Below are 17439 nucleotides of genomic sequence, written 5' to 3' on the forward strand. Positions count from 1 at the left end.
GCAAGGGAACGAAAACATCCTTTCCAAAAATGGAGTTACAATCCAAATTTGTGTGTAGTTATAAACTCTTCCCTGCAACATGCATGTAGGGTTTTTGTTTGAAAATTTCTAGTTTAAGACTCTAGGCTACCTAGCAATCCTAAACAATTGCAAAAAAGAAGCAAATCTTTCATAGCAAAATCAGTAATATATGTAACATCAGAAAACTGCTGAGGAAGATGTTGCATTTTCCTTCCAAAAATATTTTAGTATGTTTATGCTAATTTTTTTCTTGACAAGAGATTCTTCCATCATCTTTGAAAGTCAAGCACCATTGTACAGTGTTTCACCTTAAACTCGGAAAAATGCAAAGATTGGTTTTTCCAATAACTTAACCACCCTCTCTGTAGTCACAGGGGAGTCTGTTCAAGAGAATTAAATAAGTACCCAAGCATTAGCAATGTTACAACCCCACTGACACCAAAAAAGCTTAAATTCCCAAGACTGTACTTAAACCTCAGCATATGATACCCTTCCCTCACCATCCCATGCTTCCTTTGACACTGCGTGAGCCCACACACCAGTAACAGCTTCTTTCTCCCTTTTTTATCCCAAGGCACAGGTCCAAGAAAGTGGTGGCTTCCAGAGCAGCGCGATGATGAGCATCTGGGCTGGGATGGGCACTGGTAAGTTCTTCTCCAGCACTACCATGTCACCCCACATCTGTCCTTTAGCCTCAACCTTCACTATGTGCCATTTTACTCATTGTGTAAACTCTGGTAACCAGCATTTCTTTGTCTCCCTTCAATTACAATAAATGTCCTTAACCCATTTGTTGGAAGAATAATCTGTTTCAAGCTCCCCTGAGCACCACAGAGTACTTCTAGATGAGTGGTCAAATTGCAGAGGGACTCGACCGTTGATTTTGTGTGATTTTGCTCCAAGAGTTTTCAATAGCTTCTCCCCAGCTGTCCCAAATACATAACACTGTTCAAATGGCACGAGTCCTGCAGCTTGAAAGAGATTCAATCTGCCAGCTAGGCTTCCAGCACTATCAAGACATGCATTTTTTGTCTGGATTTTGCAGACCCCAAAACCTTAAATATTTTAAGCAGGAAAACTAGTCTCTAATATTGCAGCATATTATGAGCATCTAAGGTTGTGAAAATCAAGATGCTTTTTTCCTCAGTTTTAATGGGGCTATCCTGCACTATGCCACCTGAGGATCCAGTCTAAAATACCCTAATTTTGGAATATGTTAAACCTGCAAGTACAGCCATGTATCAGCAGTTTTGCTCCAGTTTCTGTTATCAATATCTGAGCTTAATTGTGGTGTGGTTAAAGGTCAGATTTTATGGTTTCCTGGTGCCTTTTCAAATAATAAAGATTTCTCACCAGCAATTATATTGCAACAGGGTCTGTTAACTCAATAGAGTGCTGCCAAGTCTATAATTTCTCCTGACACTATTCTGTCATATCGTCACAGGTCTCACAAGAGTTTAAACAACTACATGGAAAGTTTGGAATGAACTCACTGAGTATGGACAGTTAAGAGCAAATCAAACCTCTATTTTCCACCATATCTGCAAGGCTCTGCTCCACAGTGAAACTGCATTTTTCCTGGGAAAATGAACCTCCCGTCTCTCCAGAGGTCAGTCGTGGCCCTGGAGAGCCGTGCAAACTCTGCACTTCTCCCCTTATCAGAAACCAAAGGAAACGTACAGATGGAAAGCTGAGATTGCACTCTGTTTCTACAGCACATTGTTAAAACGATGAATAAAACCACGCAAGAACTTTTGTTACGCCATAACACAACTGGCAACATGCACCACTTGAGGTCTAAAGCCCTGACCTGACCATGGACCCGCAGCTCAGCCAGGTCCACGGTGATATCACAGCGAGGAAAACACCTTGCCCCCAAAGGCACAAAAAGCAAGAAGCAACTTGCAAAGGAGGCCTTAGAGCTCCTTCAGGAAAAGCAACATTTCTCAGAGCATCCGCAGAAGTAACATGAGCCACATCGTCCCCATGTGTGCTAGGTTTGACACCAGCATCCAAATGATCCATCATTCACCAAATGAATGGCAAAATTCCCATTAAATTAAATGGAAGTAGGATCAACGCCCCAGCTTTCAAAGTCCCCGAGTAGCACAATGTTCTGCAATAGCAATTTTAGCCACACAATACTGGATTTTAGGGCTATTCTAATCATTGTCAACAGAAAGTGGTGAGTCACAACCCTGAAAGCAGCACCCAGTTTCTTTTCAAACAGATAGCACAGTGTCGTTTGCAAATGCCTCGCCCACAGGTGTACTGCAGGACTGCCCAAGAGCAGACTAAAAATGATACAGAAACATTCCAAACAAGGCAACTTCTTCCTCTCTTTCCCCAAAAGAGGCATCACCTGCCAATATCCACCCAGACAGATTTCAGGCATGAAGAGCAACGATAATTCCTGCCTTTTTTCTTTTTTAATTTACACTTGTTTCCATCCAGAAAGCCCCAAAAGGCCACAAAGCAGTCTTCCTGTACACAAATATCCCCTGGCTGCTGCAGGATAGGACTCAAATTCTGCAAATACTTCTGTGTTTATAGACATGCAAGAGAGTTCGACAGACCGAAATAATGTACAGTGTCTTACCTCCCAACCGTAACTGGGATCTTTAAGGTGTGGCCGCTGGTCTCCTACAAAAGGGCCAAATTTTTCCCCTGCTTCAATCTTCCTTTTGGTCCATATCCCTAATCCTGCTCCAGGAACATTGGATTCTCTGAGCTCAAACTCTGAAGGAATGGGAATGTCATCGGGAATGTATATCGGAGCCTTGTAAGGGGAGCTCTCCTTTGGTGTGAAAGCTTCACTGGAGGTTGCTGGAGAAGATGGCTCTTGAATGCCGACGGATGTTGGACACTGGACGTTTGCAGCCTCTCCATCAGCTTCTGGCACTTCCTCCAAAGGAAGTTCGGGAAAGCTTTCGTACAAACATTCATCACCTGGAAAATAAAGCCAAACAGTAGGATTTGAAATATTCTGACAGATTTTGCATATGAAACCCTTTCAGCCTGCACATGAAACGGAGAGGACAGTTTGGTAGGCAGGCGGCACCTTCATCCATCACTAGTCCTGCAGCAGGGCCTCACCCTGGAAGGAGCTGAGCCTTTTCCCTACTGCAGGCCTGGGGGTACACAGTGTTTCTTAATATTCCTGACATCAAAAGTGGTTTACATCATTGAACACAAGCGAGGGAATTACATACAGATGTATATGCAGGCACACCCTATTGTCCAATCTGGTCCGGATATAGCGCTTTGCATTGCATACTCTTCGAAATTACAATTGAAAGCCAGCATTATACGTTACAACTGAAATCTAAGTGAAGTGAAAAGCAGGAAAGCTTTACTGGTCTTTCAGAGAGACAGACTGAACCTAAAGTAGCCAAAATTAAGTTTGATGGCCTCCAATTAGTCTTTGGAGGAAAGGATCCAGCCTACCACACAACTCCTGGCAAGAACTTCAGCTGATGTAAATCAGTGTCTTACCGTTGACCTCCAAGAAACTCAATGGTCTAAAATAAGTTCAGGATCCAAACAGCACCTTATAGAGAACATGAACCTTCTCCTCTTACAGTTGCAAAAAAACCTGGGGCAGATCCAAAACACATTTAAAAAAAAAAAACCAACTTCATCTTTGGGACTTAGCCAGCAAACAAGAAGAATAAAAAAAAAAAAAAGAAAAACTCACTTTTTTTGACAGCTCAAAATGTAAGGCTGATTGTAAATTCCTTTTACTCAAAAAACTGAGTGACTTCAGCAGGGGCTTTAGCTGCACCAGCAATACAGTACTCAACCCAATAATACATGCAAAAGGAGCAAAAAGACAAACTAACCAAAAAACTTCTTAATTATTTACATTCATTTAACTTTATTAGTGTTACTGTACTTTTCCTACACACCAGAACACATTCCACTTAATTCTAACCTAAATAGGAGGCGAGAATACTATTCTCCAAGGAATTAAGTTGAGGGATCGGGTATTCAACATCTGAGCATGAGGATATTTGCATAATATGGTTGGCCCAGAAATTAAAGTGTTACGCTGCGCTTGGCATTCAGAATGACTCAGTTTCAGTGAAGAAACAGGAAACTTTAAAATGTTCTTTCAATTTCTTGCTCATTTAAGAAACTATCCATGGTAGATTAGCACCGTATGCCTTTTCCACTGGAAACTGGTCATAGCCCATTATCTCTCACATCTTTGTTACATATTATCTCACAGTTTTATATCTGTACTTTCATGCTTCTGGTACTGCCTAAGACAAACACTGGGACATAACAAATCATTTGAATAGATTGCTCCCATCACATGACTGGCAAACTGGATTCTTCATCTGTGAGCAATTTATTCACAGCCATGAACTGTTTTTCTTTCTTTTATGTGGCACTGGCTATGACCTCATACATGTCACAAGAAAGTTCAGCTACCCATTGCCTCGGCCTCTGGTTTGGCAGACTCCCTGCACTTTATAACGATTGAACCCAATATTGATTAGTTTGTCACTTTTCTAATACCTGGCACTCCGAGTAGAAAATCTTGACTGACTCTACCATTTAGCCGAGAAGGACACACAGAGGGATTTTCCATCACTTATGTTTCAGAAATCCTGCCGGTCACAGCTCAGTGGTGCCGAGTTTGGCAAAGATGCTCAAGGGTTCCTGAAAGCGCTGGTGCAGAGAGCGTACTCTGTGCCTAGCACCTATGAGCCCATGCCCGTACTTTCCCACCCACAGCAAAACTCAACCTGGACTCCAAAGGACAGGAAAGAAGACGTGAAAAGGGTAGAGACACAGCTCCACCTGGATGCCACCATTCACCTTGCCCTGCACTGAGATGACCCCTTTAGCAGCCACCTCTGTTACACCGCGGCATTGCTGCTGCCCCCAAACACAGCTTTGCTCTAGCGTGGTAGGACGGGTGAGAGAGGCTGGTCTGTGCCTCCTGAGCATCCCCAAAACTCCGATGTGCTTCCTGACTTCATGGGCCAGCAGTGATGCTGCATCCACCCAGGGCAGGCTCGCTCCGGTTCAGATGTCTTCCCCCAACTGTTTAGATTGCAGTCCTGCCTAAAAGACTTCAGCTGGTTTTGAAACAGGAAAAAAACCCTAACCCATGTATACACACAGGGTGCAGGAAGAGAAATCACATGAGGAAAGTGATCTGGATGATGATAAGCACATGGCTCACTGGAAGGGGGGCGGGGGGTAAAAACTTCAGGCATCTAAATCCTACTGATTTTCCATGACAGCTGGGTGCCTGACACTCAAACTTCTTAAAAAGCCCATCTCACACAGTCAGTCCCATTGTCCCCATCCCACCAAGCAGTGCCCCATAAAACCAAGGCTCTCCCTGTGTCCCATGGCCATGCTCACCTCTCCTCCACCAAACAACAAAGCAGCTCAGCCAAATTGTTTAAGTGTCAGCAAGCAATGGCCTGCTCTGTGCCTTTCCCCAAAAGGCCACCTTCCTCAGCCCCACTCGCCAGCAGCGCCTGCCCGTGAGCCAGCACAAGCTGAACCTTAAACATTTAGCAAGCACGGCTTTACAGATGTTTCTTCTCCCCCAGGGACAGTCCAGTTTAATTTCTCTCTCACAGACTCAAAAGCCTCGGTTATACTTATCTCAGTCATTCTGGCTACACTCGTTTTTAGCCATATAGGGTCAAACCTGCAGCTGATAAATTGGCCTCTGGAAGCCTGGCAGGGAGACAAGTCCATTTGCTGGGTCTATTGTGCCTCCTTTGATTTCCAGCAGCCACACCCGATGTCGTCGTTAAACACGGGCTTTCAGTTTGAAAGCTCTGGAAAATATAATATGCCTATATGCCCCAAAGCCCTAACAGTGTGGGTAAAACAGATTACTGAAATATTATTCTGCCTGAAATAGCAACGTGTTCTAGCAAAAATATATTTTAAAACCTCAAAATAAACAAGAAGTTGAATTACAACTGACCAAGAGACAGGAAGGCCATTAAGACATATTTGTGAAATTAATGATAGACGGAGCTATATTAAAATCAATGTACATGAACCAAGGATCTGGTCTTCATTTTCAAAGGGTGTGGGACTATTTCCCTTAAAATTTACACCCACATGGATCAGAGGGACTTCCAGCAAAACTGTGGGATATTGACTGATAGAAAATCTTTGTAAGGTTAGAATTAGACACAGGGACTGTGCTGATAAGCATCGTTTTCCCAGTGAACTGCAAGTCGTTCGCACAGATAGCACTGCAGTTTTGAAATTCAAGATGGCTTCTTTAAAGCCCAATAATTATCCCCACTAGAAATAGGATGAAATAAAAATTGGGGCCCCTGATAAGGGAACAGATGAGATTAGGTAATGTGGAAGCTTAGATATTAGCCTCCATAAAATTCTTCACTGTTATTTTACAATAAAAACATGAGCAAGCTTCAAAGGAAACCCAGGAGAAAAGGTTAATTGCTACTAAAAGACCAGGGTGGACACCTGTGTTTGCACTTTTGACACAACCTTGCATGCCAGCAGGAAAGAATCCACGTGGCTTCTTGCTGGGGATGTGCCTGATGAGGCCGGGAGAGCAACGTGCCAAAGCTACCACCATAACTCCAGGACCTGGGGTCATTCTGAGACCGAGAGGGTTTCTCTACATGGCTGGGAGGAGGGGAGGACTTCCTTCCATTCGGATGTTTCTTCGCAGTTCAGCACGCTCTTCCTCTCCAAGTGCAATTAGGTAGGAGGCCCTAACGACTGAGGGAGGCAGAGGCTGCTGAACGCAACCCAAACCACTTTCCGCTGGCTGTGATTGCTAGCAAGGCAAAGGTGTGCTGCTTTCAAAAGCACGCTGGGCCACGCACTCAATGAAACCATGCCTTTTTGCAGCTGAAATGCCACACAATGGCATCTCGCGTCAAGGGGATGCACTAGCCTGTTACACATATCAGCATTTCTGGGTGGTCTTCAACTCAAAGTTCACACAAAGTCCTCCAGGGATCAGGTCTGCATCCAGATCTCCAGACCCAAAGCCACCCCTAACAAATAGAAATGTATCCATACAGACTATCCATTCTCCCTTTCTTCAGGCAATCTGTGCCTGAGAATATGCATTCCCAAAGCAACTATTGACTGATAAACCCTCTAGCACATAAATCCTGTTCTCCGCACTTGGAGTCATGCACGTGGCCACTAGTGACTTAATCATAAACTGGATGGCTGATTAATCTGGATGAAAAAGGTAGGCTGGAAGCAAAAGCATCTAGAGAGCCTACTTCAGAAGTGTTTCTAATGCCCTCATCTTCTGAGCAGGATAAAGTAAGAGCTGAGATAAATGTGGAAGTGGCTCTTTGCAATGAGAAGATACACACAGGTTCACGCCTGCGACTTCTCAAAGTTGAGAAAGATGACCCCTAGCCCCAAAGACTAGACATCGGAAGGATCTGGCTGTGTTCGATCAGAGAAGAGCTCCACTACTTCTGTTGACCATGCCTGATATGAGCCTTTGGCAAGGATTCATTAATGAAGGCTTTGCGGGAACATAGTAGGAGCAGGTGGATCAGTCCCTTCTCCCACATAAGGCAAAGGTGGACCTGAACATACCACAAAGCCCTGAATCGGATCCTTGAATAAGACCAGGGAGCATTTATATTTGTTTGACTTAGCATTTCTATTCAGCGCTGAGGAAATCGGCATGGAGTATTTGCAAGGATATCTGAAAAGGAGGCAGGCATTTCCTGTTGCATACAAATGGGACACCTTTATCTGAATTTCTGTTTGAACAAGTATTAAAGAAAAAAACTGTAACAGGCAGGGACTGATTGATTACAAAATATATCCACATCGGTCTAGAACACAGGAGGTCAGGAAAAGCAGAAAATTAAGAGAAGAAAACCCATTAGCTTCAAAAGGAGCATATAACCAGTGGTGAACTAAATAAGAGCCACCTGACAGTACCACACCAGGTAGGCATGGCTCAGAGGGGGCCGCTTTTACATCCTCTAGAGGAGAAACAGAGAAGGATCCTTAGCTTTAGAAACATGCAGAGATTGGATTACTATCTCCAGGCACAGAAGGGACTCTAGCCAAAAGCTACATTACTCTACTTGAACATTTTATCAGTTAATGTACCTGAAACTGGTTTGTGCCACTCCCTGTTCACAGAACTGTTCTGTGGAGCTGGACCTAATGATGATTATTTATTATTATTTGTATCGTAACACAGTCTGGGGGCCCCAGACAGACATATTCAAATGAGATTAGATTCTAAACAGAATAGAGCCAGTAATTCCCAGTTAGGTAAAAATCATAAAACTAACAGGAGAGAAAAACTGTTTTACAAACAAAAAGTTTGGTTATACAGCAAAAGAGATTACAAGCAAGGCAAGATAAACATGGTGCTCAAAGCACTTTTGAATCATTACATCAATTACCAAGGAAAAATACTTTCACAAACATTAGCCTTCAAATGCACAGGTATTTTGCATACTTGTTATTACTTGACCCTGACACAAGCATGAGAAAATGAAAGCTGTCCTGAACACACTCAAAACGTCCAACCCTGAAAACCATGCCCATGGACCACGCAACAAGAGCAAGGGGGACCAAAGCACCCGTGTGGTGGCCCCAGAGGCCAGATTCTGATTTCTCTTATGCAACTCTTAAATCCAAAGTAATTACTTTAGACTTCCACCAACGAATAAAGGAGATCAGTGTCTGTCCTGGAGTTAGCCAAAGTTGCTCGAATTTCTTCAGATTGACACTAATGTAACAAAATAAGAGGGAAACGTGGTGCCCAGATTTCAGTTTTCCCTTTGTGCTCGTGACGCTGCAGATCGCAAAGGGCATTCGTACGATCGGCAAAGTCTCCCTGAGCTGCACCAAGCAAACCCTTCTGCGGTGCCGGCAGAAGAGGGAGTTGTAGGAAAAGCTGCACAGACAAAGGCAGGAGAAAAAGGCAGCCGGAGGCAGCCTGAGCACAGCGTGCTTTGGGGCTGGAGTATAAAAATCACCAACTTTGCACAGTGCTGCACTGTGGGCTGCAGTATCTACGTGAAATGGAAAGGGAGCTCAGTTTGGATCACCGCTGGAGCGCCCTGTGCGAAGGGCCTAGGGCTGCTGGTAGCTTCTGTCTGTGCCTCATAGCAAGGTGCACATCAGTAACAACAGTGCAGATAATTCACAAGACAAATTAAAACCCTTCCTTGCACCAGAAGCAGCTTTTGCTTCTTAAAATTATTGTGTCTGCAGAAAAAACCCTGAAACAAAAAGTTCATACTGGGAGCAGAAGTGAGCTCCTGATGGTAGGATGAGCACCAAGTACTGGGGAGAAACCTGTCCGCAAGCAAGAAGCAAAGTTACACACACTCATGAGCGTCAGGCCTTTGCAAGAGGATAATTTCAGCATTGCCAAGTGTTGGTACTAGACCAGCAAAGTCATAATATAGTAACTGCGTAGGGCCCTGCCCATTGTCTCTGGCAATTCTCACTATCAGCCCCTACAATAACTAGTAGCGTTTGGTGCTCTGTCTAGTGTCATTCATGTCTAATTGAGTAACACAGTCAAAAGCATCTGATGCGGACCAGACGCTGGCTTTTAATTAGGGTCCAGCACTGAGAGACTGTGGGTCAAATTCTACTTTCATTTGCACGGGAGCCGCTCTCCTTGATGTCGGAGGAAGTTGCACCTGCATAACTGAAAAGCAAAATTTGGCCGCTTGCGTTCCTGCGCACTTTCCATATAAATTACTGTATTACATACAGCAACAAAGAATTATAAATGTTGGCTGGCACGCACTGAATTTATTTACAAGTTAAGTCTAATTTTATTTATAGTTCCAGTACAATCATCTCTGGTAGAAATATTTATGTTATCTGTACTTCTGGTCTGTTAGAGTCTACTGCAACCATAAAAAACGCTGAAAAATTATTCACAGTTAGCAGGGTTTAAACTACCCATTATATCACTAGCTAGTGCCAATAAACTTTGGTGCTGGTTGATAAAGTTTCCTCAATGGAATAAATATATATTTGACTTTCAGAATCTTTTCTGGGTTACACAGAGCAGGGGGTAAGAGAAGAGGGAAACGCCAGCTATAGGGTTTGATATACTGAGGGCCGGATCTGCAGCTAGCAAGGAGCCTGCAGAGCTCCACGGTGGCTGGGAGGCAGCCCAAAGCATGCTGAAACTCTAACTAATAGGTTAAATTTGTATCTTTGTAAAATATTTCAACTGAATGGAGCTGCAGCAGCTAACACATACTCACTAATGCCCTTCGTGACTCTCTGTGTGGAGTAGACCCAAGGGAAAAAAAAAAAAAAAAAATCTGCCTTGATACTTTGAGCCCTGAGTACTGGTCACTGCTAAGGGAGGAAAATGCATTAAAGGAACCAGCTTTTGTTCATTGTTCAGTTGCCATAATGGTAAACATGACATATATTCTCACACTGACATGGCACGAGAAGCCAACATGCTTAGGAAAAAACTCAGGCTGGGAAGGTTAATCGTGAATTAGTGAGATCAGCCACTTACATATAGAAAATACTAACTGGGAACAAAATTTAACTAAATCTGTATCAACTAGGGTAAGACAGAAAAGGTAATGTACTTTAACAGTCCCTGACATGGTAAAAAACCATTGCTGTAAAAGAATATTTTTAAATCAAAACAATTACTTAAACCTACAGTATTATAATCAACGTAAATGAAACTTTATCTCAATGTAATAAATCAGTGTAACTGAACTTCTTTTTACTCATTAGTAGACCTTTACTGTTTTAAACTGAGATGTGTCACAAAGTAGCACTGGAAATCACATGCCTCTTTCTAACAGAAAGCAGTAATAAAAGATGACTATTCTACCAAATTATAATGAAGACAGATAACAGAGTGAATTATAAAACAAAGGTTATAGATAGAGACTGAGCCTTGTAGAGGTAATGACTTTTAATTGGATTGAGTTTATCATATTTTCAGAGGTACAGCACAACCAGAAGAAAGGATTAGAATTATTTCCACATTTCATTATTTGGCATAATGAGAAAACAGAGGGAGGTCCACATCCCTGATGTGTTTGGTAAACCATGGGAGATGTTGAACATGTCAGTATCTGGTAGGGTACGGTCCTGAGACACAAATGTATTCGCTCCCTTATAATGCAGCAAAGTATAATCACTTGGAAAGAAAAAAAAAAAAAAAAAAGAAAAAGAAGGAAAAAAAGCCAGGTCATGAAGTTTTGTTTCAAAAGCGCATTACAAATAAAAAGGAATTTAACCCCTTCCTGCCAGCAGCTACTGCAGCACTAGCCTACACACACCCATGCAACTACCTTGGGAAGCTGAGCAATTCTCGCTGTAAGCACCAATAGGTTTTAAAAAAAAAAAAAAAAAAAAAAAAAAAAAGGAATCAGTGAAGTCTTGGCCACCCCATCACCTCTCTCATGCCTGTATATTCACACCATCACGGCAAAAAGGCCCTGGGGAAACCGTCGGGGAGGGGATCTGCCCTGCCTGAATCCCAAAGGGTTGCCCTGCCTGTACTCCGCTTGGGAAGGGTACGGGACGTGGACCAGTGGGGAGAAGGCAGATGGGGATAAAAGCAGGACCTGAGGGATTATCAGAGAAGGCCCAGTGGACACAGCCCGGTACCAACGATGTACCCATTTGCGTGCTATACCCACATATTTCAGGGAGGGCTGGAGTTTTGGGTAGTTGCCTCTGGAGAACCAAGCTGCCGTACAGCAGGGACAGAAGGTTTTGTACCACCAGCCATACAGCTTTTTAATTATGCAATTACACTGAGAGAGTCTTAATTATATTTGAGTGACGTGATACACTGTAGTTAAGTCCTTGAAACGCTAACAGAAGTGCTCATAACAAATACACTAATCAGGAAAAGTATTGAATAATTAATCCTACAATACTGTCCACTTCAAAAACTCAAGGTCTGGCAAGACTGGTTTCCAGCATTTGTTTTCGAGGAGATACAAGGCCACAATTTTTCCTGCAAGTGACTTCTCAGCAGCATGTGCTGTAGTTATATCTCCACAAGGTCACCCAGTAACAAGTAGGATGTACTTAGCTGATTGGAAAATCATGAATATTAAGAGCAACTATACTTCATGTTACATGTGCAGGTGTATTCTGCCTCATTCTGTGTATGTTTATATCCAACCTGTTCGGATAAGTAAAGTGATAATATTTTTTACAAAGAAAAACCTTTGGGACAGTTTTATTTCATCAGATGGAGGAATAGTTTAATTCCTGCATGAGAGCATTGTTTTGGGTGGGATTATTCCAAGACATAGATGACAATTTGTTCCCATTTGTCTCTGTGAAACCTAGCTCCTTGGCTAGCACACACAGCTTTCACGAGTTCTTCTCATTGGTATCTCACTCAACACAACATATACGTGTTTTCAGAGTGCAAGAATCATTCATTTTTCCAGCAAAAAAGCATTCCGAACTGATTTATCTACATTATCTCCACTGATCCCGCTTTCCCTTTACTCCAGACTGCCCGTTCCTCCAAACACTTCCAAAGTTTGTTCTGACAAACCAAATTCTACCTGTCCCAGCCATGTAATTTAAATAAGCACTTGTTAATTTTTAATATCAACAAAATATTTATGATCAACAAAATATATTTGTGTTTCCCGGCACATTTCGGAAGGCGGGTCTGTCCTAGAAAACTTGGGATTTATGGGGGATCTTAAAGTCAGTGGGACTTCTGCCAGTGACTTTAATGAAATGATAATTCCAGCGGTGATGCAGATAAGGTTTGTCCATGAAACTGATAGCATTTATTGCAGGCATCCAAACACAACTGGGAAAAAGCTACTTGCTGACCTACAGCAAGCCCCAGAGTCCATGGCAGTACAACTTTAAACGAGGACAGAGGCAGAAGAAAACTACACCCATTAAATACACTTACAATTCTCCATTGCCTTTCTAAGACAGTTTATTTTGTCTAGAAAGCATGACATACATAAGAGTGTGATGAGCTACAAGGATTTGTAGCAATTGTTTTCCTTGGCCTTTGTATAAGGGGACAGGGGGAAAGGCTAGGCTTTTTGCAACCAAACCACCCATACAGAGATAAAACAAGGGCCCGGCCCTTCCACCGCCTCGGTGCTTCATGCATTCCTTCAGCCCGGCTGAAGGATGTTGCACTGCCTCACTGCCAGTGACCACATCTCCCTCCCCGTGCCCTGTCTGCATCCTCTGCCATGGGAAGGTGTTTGAAAAACAGAGGCTAGTTTTGCCCCCCAAACCCCCTTTGTTTTCTCTCCACTCTCTCCCATTTCTTTCTCTTCCTGCTTTTCTCAGAAATGCTTCATTTTCTTTTCCATGTTGTTACCAAAAAATCATGAAAAGGAAAACTTTCAGAAAAGTCAAAAAAAAAATAAAATCCAAACCCCAAATATTACAGCTTTGAGAGTTTTGCTGAGCAATCAGGAGACTTGTTTTAAAAGGAAAAGTGTTTGCAGAAATTAGGCAAATCCAGGATGTTGTCACCTCTTTCCTATAAAATTGTTCCTTGTGCAATTTAGAAACTTCTCCAAGAGTGTTTGTCTGGCTGTATTTTTACCTAGCACGTCTCTGAAGGGTAAGCTCTCTGTGGCTTGACTGCTTTGAGGTTTTCAACACTATCTAAGAGTTTTCCACTCTTGCTTCTCTCCCCTGCTGGTGGTCCGCAGCCGACGCCAGGAGGTGCCTGTTCCCTCTTTAACAAGTATTTGCAACCTCAGCCAAAAAATACCCTTTGCTACACCCTTCACTTGGACGCAGAGTAACACCTCACTCTGTTCACACCTTTTCCTCTTTCTTTGGAGGAAAACGAGCAAAATTGGTTACATCCATCTGCATTGCTGTTCTCGCAGGGAAAACCTTTCCCCTGCAGCTCTTGGGGACCAGGAGCCCAACTGCCAATGGTGCCCTTGTCTTGTATTTGGAGACCTCCACGCAAGCCAAAGCTTCACAGACAGAGATATTACAGACACAGAAACCATTGGGGAGTTTTTGACCAGCAAAGTCCAGAGTTTTCCAAGACCAGATAGTTAAAAAAAGAATTGAGAAGATATTTCAGCACACAGAGGACTAAAAGGAAAGACCTCCTGAGCTCTTGCCTCCCTGGTCTATCAAACCATGGAGGCCTTTGCTTATACTGGGAACTAGTAGCTCTGACACTGCACGCTCAGTTGCTTTTGCAAAAATATCCAGTAACAAATTCTCCCATTCCCTCTTGGGTTTCCTGTTTCTTCTACAGGATCATATTATCTCATTTGACTCAGATGAGCCCCATGGTAAATAGCTCATCTCTCCCCAGTGCTTTGAAGATGCAAAGCAGGACAGTATGGAAATGCTAAGTGTTCTCGTAGCACCAGTAGCCCGTTGTAAGGCGGGAGGAGTGACAGTCCTTATTCTGATCACATCCCCCCTCCAAAATCAACAGTGACACCAGTGTGAAACCAGAACGAGACCCCTGCTGTGAAACAGTTAACATCAGTTAGATCTATTTTGACTTTAAAAAAAAAAAAAAAGAAAGAAAAAGAGTAGGACTACAGTTTATTTTACATGGCTTCCTGGTCAAAGCCTCAAATGTTTTGTAGATATTTATTGATATATATTAACTGTAAAGAAAGTTAACTGTTAATGTAATTTATTCCACTCTTTATTCCATACACCTTGTATCGCTTTCGATGAAGCTGTTGATCTTGGAGAAGCAGAGGGGTCCTGGTAAGCCACTAGCGGAGAGCAATAAATCAGCACTCTGAAAGCTTCTGGTTCATCCCAATAACTTGGAAGCAAATTTGAAAAATAATCTTTTTTTTTTTTTTTTTTCCTCCCCCCCCCAAACTGGCAGTCTTCACAAGTTCTATTGTTTTCATGTGCAGGCTGATATATGACAGCTTAAATAAATGCATAGAGCTTAATGGAGCAATTTCAGCCTTAGTGTAATTGGATGCCATGCCATTAGAGACCTTGGCCCAGGCAGTGCTCTCCATCCCAAAGGGTCGCAGAGGACCCTACAAGCTCAAACTAACATGCGGTTGTTATATACTTTAATTCTACTTATATGTCACTACAGACTAATCTTCTGTTATAAAGAGTACTTAACTATATATCTATTTATGTTTACAGACATGGATTTAAGTACTGTTTATAATGACAAGAGTGTATATATACACAAAACTTATATGTAATATAATATTATATATATACAGAGACACATCCTAAATCATGGAAGTGATGGAGTCCTTAAGCAAAAATGGCTTGAGGAGTTTGGGGTTTTTTAATGTGAAGAAAATAATGTGACTTTTCCTGACATTGTTCTGAGAATGACTTGAATTCCTTTTTTCCAAAATAAAGCCAAATATGCTCAGAAATTTTCAAGTTAGAGTGTTACGCTTCACAGAGTGGTCACGAAAGAGATCTTTTGTCAGATACCCTCCACCGTAGCATCAGTGTCTGTACCAGGAGAGCAGAGAAGAGCAGGAGCCGCCTGGTTGCACTTGCTCAAGCAGCAGCAATGCAATTGCTGCTCACGGAAGAGATTTTCCGAGTGAGGAAGTGGAAGCAACAAATTGCATCTTAAACTTTCCTTGTTAAGCTCATTAGAGCTGAAGTCAAATAAAAGCAACTCTTCCTAGAGCACTTTGCAAAGCAGGCATCAAACTGGTATTTAGCTTTCTCCACACTCCTGCGAGCCTTAATTCAGCAAGTTAGGCAAGGCCATGCATAACTTTAAGCATGTCAAAGGAAAAAAAATACAAGTATTATCATGAGGACATCTTGAAATAGTGCTCAGTGCACAACCATGCCTCTGTCTCACCCGCGGGCAGAGTGCAGCCACGTGGGTGAACACGACCGACCAACAGTCACAAACCAAATTGGTGGCGAGTTTAGAAAATAAGCATGTTGTCTGGACTTGGCATCCTTTAGTGCTTCCCCACAAAGCCGCAGTCCAGCTGCTCTGCAGAGCGTTAGTTGGCGGTTCGCATATGGACCACAGCCCACATGGGAAAAGCTGGAGATCAGCAAAGCGAGCCTTCGAAGAGCTCTAAAGCGAAGACTGAAATCCGGCGAGCCTTGCACAAGAGCCCACGGTGCGTACAGGGAAAAGCTGTATTTTAATGAGAGCTCTGGACGGGGGCTATGGAAAAGTCAGCTGGAGGACAGGGGGGTTAGGGGTTGAGCACCGGATCCCTCTCCCAGGTACCGTGCTCAGAGCTGGCTGTGCCCCTCCTCGCACTGCGCCATCCCACTTTCCCCATCACCATCTCCATCACTCTCCAAGATCAGCAGGAGCCTCAGGATCTCACACATACCAACCTTGAGGGAGCACAACCCATAGCCCAAAGCTTGAGCAATACTTCCCAAAAAAAAAACTGAACAAGGTGCTGCAGTCTAAAAGGAGCTTTGGTCTATTAGTGCCCACAAAAAGCACGTCTGCAGGGCTGAGACCACCAGAGATGCTGCCCAGTTCCCAGACTGGGCTGGCAGACTCCTACCATGCAAGAGAGCCCGTTTCCATTCCCTGCTGCTCACCAGGGACTTCATCTCAGGGTTAACCTTGTGTTCTCTCACCAGAGGCCAAACCCCCAACACTTATGCACCCACAGGGAATTCTGCAGGAGAAAAAGAGCTCAACATCAGTTTTGTCCAGGTATTTCGGCTGAACAGGATAGACCAAATAAATACCATTTGCTGTTTAAAGTGCAAATCCCAGCAACTTCTTTGAACGGGAGCATTTGGTAGTTGACACATCTACGGATGTTTTAAATCATAAGGGCATCCACTCCATTTTGGTTTTAATGTGTTTGTGTGTGAAGTTCTTCGTCATTCCAGCCCACCTGTCTCAGAGCACAGAAATCGAAAACAGGAGTAACTCTCGAATTTCACCTCAATTTAATCCATCACAGAAAGCGGACTGGTTTTGCACTGTATAAAAAAAAACCACCAGGACATTTAAACAAAGTGACACAGATCATCAGCAGATCAACTGAAAATGACAGCTCAATCAAACAAATGTATGTTGAGAATTTCCACAGGGCAGCTCTAGCTGCAGCCAAACCAAATTTGTTTAGTATACATAAGTTAGCTGCTTAGAAACATTCAGTATGCTGCTAGCCAGATGATGACTTTCCCAGATAAACATCTATTTAACCAAATATCCTCCCATCCATGGAAGTGCTAGCAGAGTTTTGATGTATTCTCCTAGTCTCTTAAAAATATGACTTTGCTCTGATGGCAAGCTGGTACCGACCCACCCATGTGGCACCTAAGTAAAAATAACTAAATGCTCCTTTAAAAAAAAAATAAATAATGTTATAACCACCAAAAGGTAGACAAAACTCTATAATCCTGATGGAGTGCTTCTGGCTGCCAATAAATTCACAAAATGGCATTAAGGTGAAATACAAATTACGAACTTGG

At 42.9% G+C, this 17439-nt stretch overlaps 2 protein-coding genes across 4 annotated transcripts in view; both read right to left on the minus strand.

Annotated features, from left to right (window-relative positions):
- Positions 1 to 2962, minus strand: part of MECOM (MDS1 and EVI1 complex locus) — a 189688-nt gene extending 186726 nt beyond the window's left edge. For all 3 annotated transcript variants that reach the window (XM_010572861.1, XM_010572859.1, XM_010572858.1), the window contains exon 1: positions 2621 to 2962. The gene's annotated coding sequence lies outside the window, so the exon portion shown is untranslated. The remainder of the gene's footprint in view (positions 1 to 2620) is intronic.
- The window catches only part of LOC104835197 (MDS1 and EVI1 complex locus protein MDS1-like), a 177070-nt gene continuing 161874 nt past the window's right edge, over positions 2244 to 17439 (minus strand). The window contains exons 2-3 of the mRNA XM_010573085.1: positions 2621 to 2970; positions 2244 to 2315 (exon numbers count right to left, since the gene is read on the minus strand). Of these exons, the coding sequence (XP_010571387.1) occupies positions 2244 to 2315; positions 2621 to 2970 (422 nt within the window). The remainder of the gene's footprint in view (positions 2316 to 2620; positions 2971 to 17439) is intronic.

This window comes from Haliaeetus leucocephalus, unplaced genomic scaffold (genome assembly GCF_000737465.1).
Source record: "Haliaeetus leucocephalus isolate CR32 unplaced genomic scaffold, Haliaeetus_leucocephalus-4.0 Scaffold362, whole genome shotgun sequence".
In the NCBI taxonomy this organism is placed as follows: domain Eukaryota; kingdom Metazoa; phylum Chordata; class Aves; order Accipitriformes; family Accipitridae; genus Haliaeetus; species Haliaeetus leucocephalus.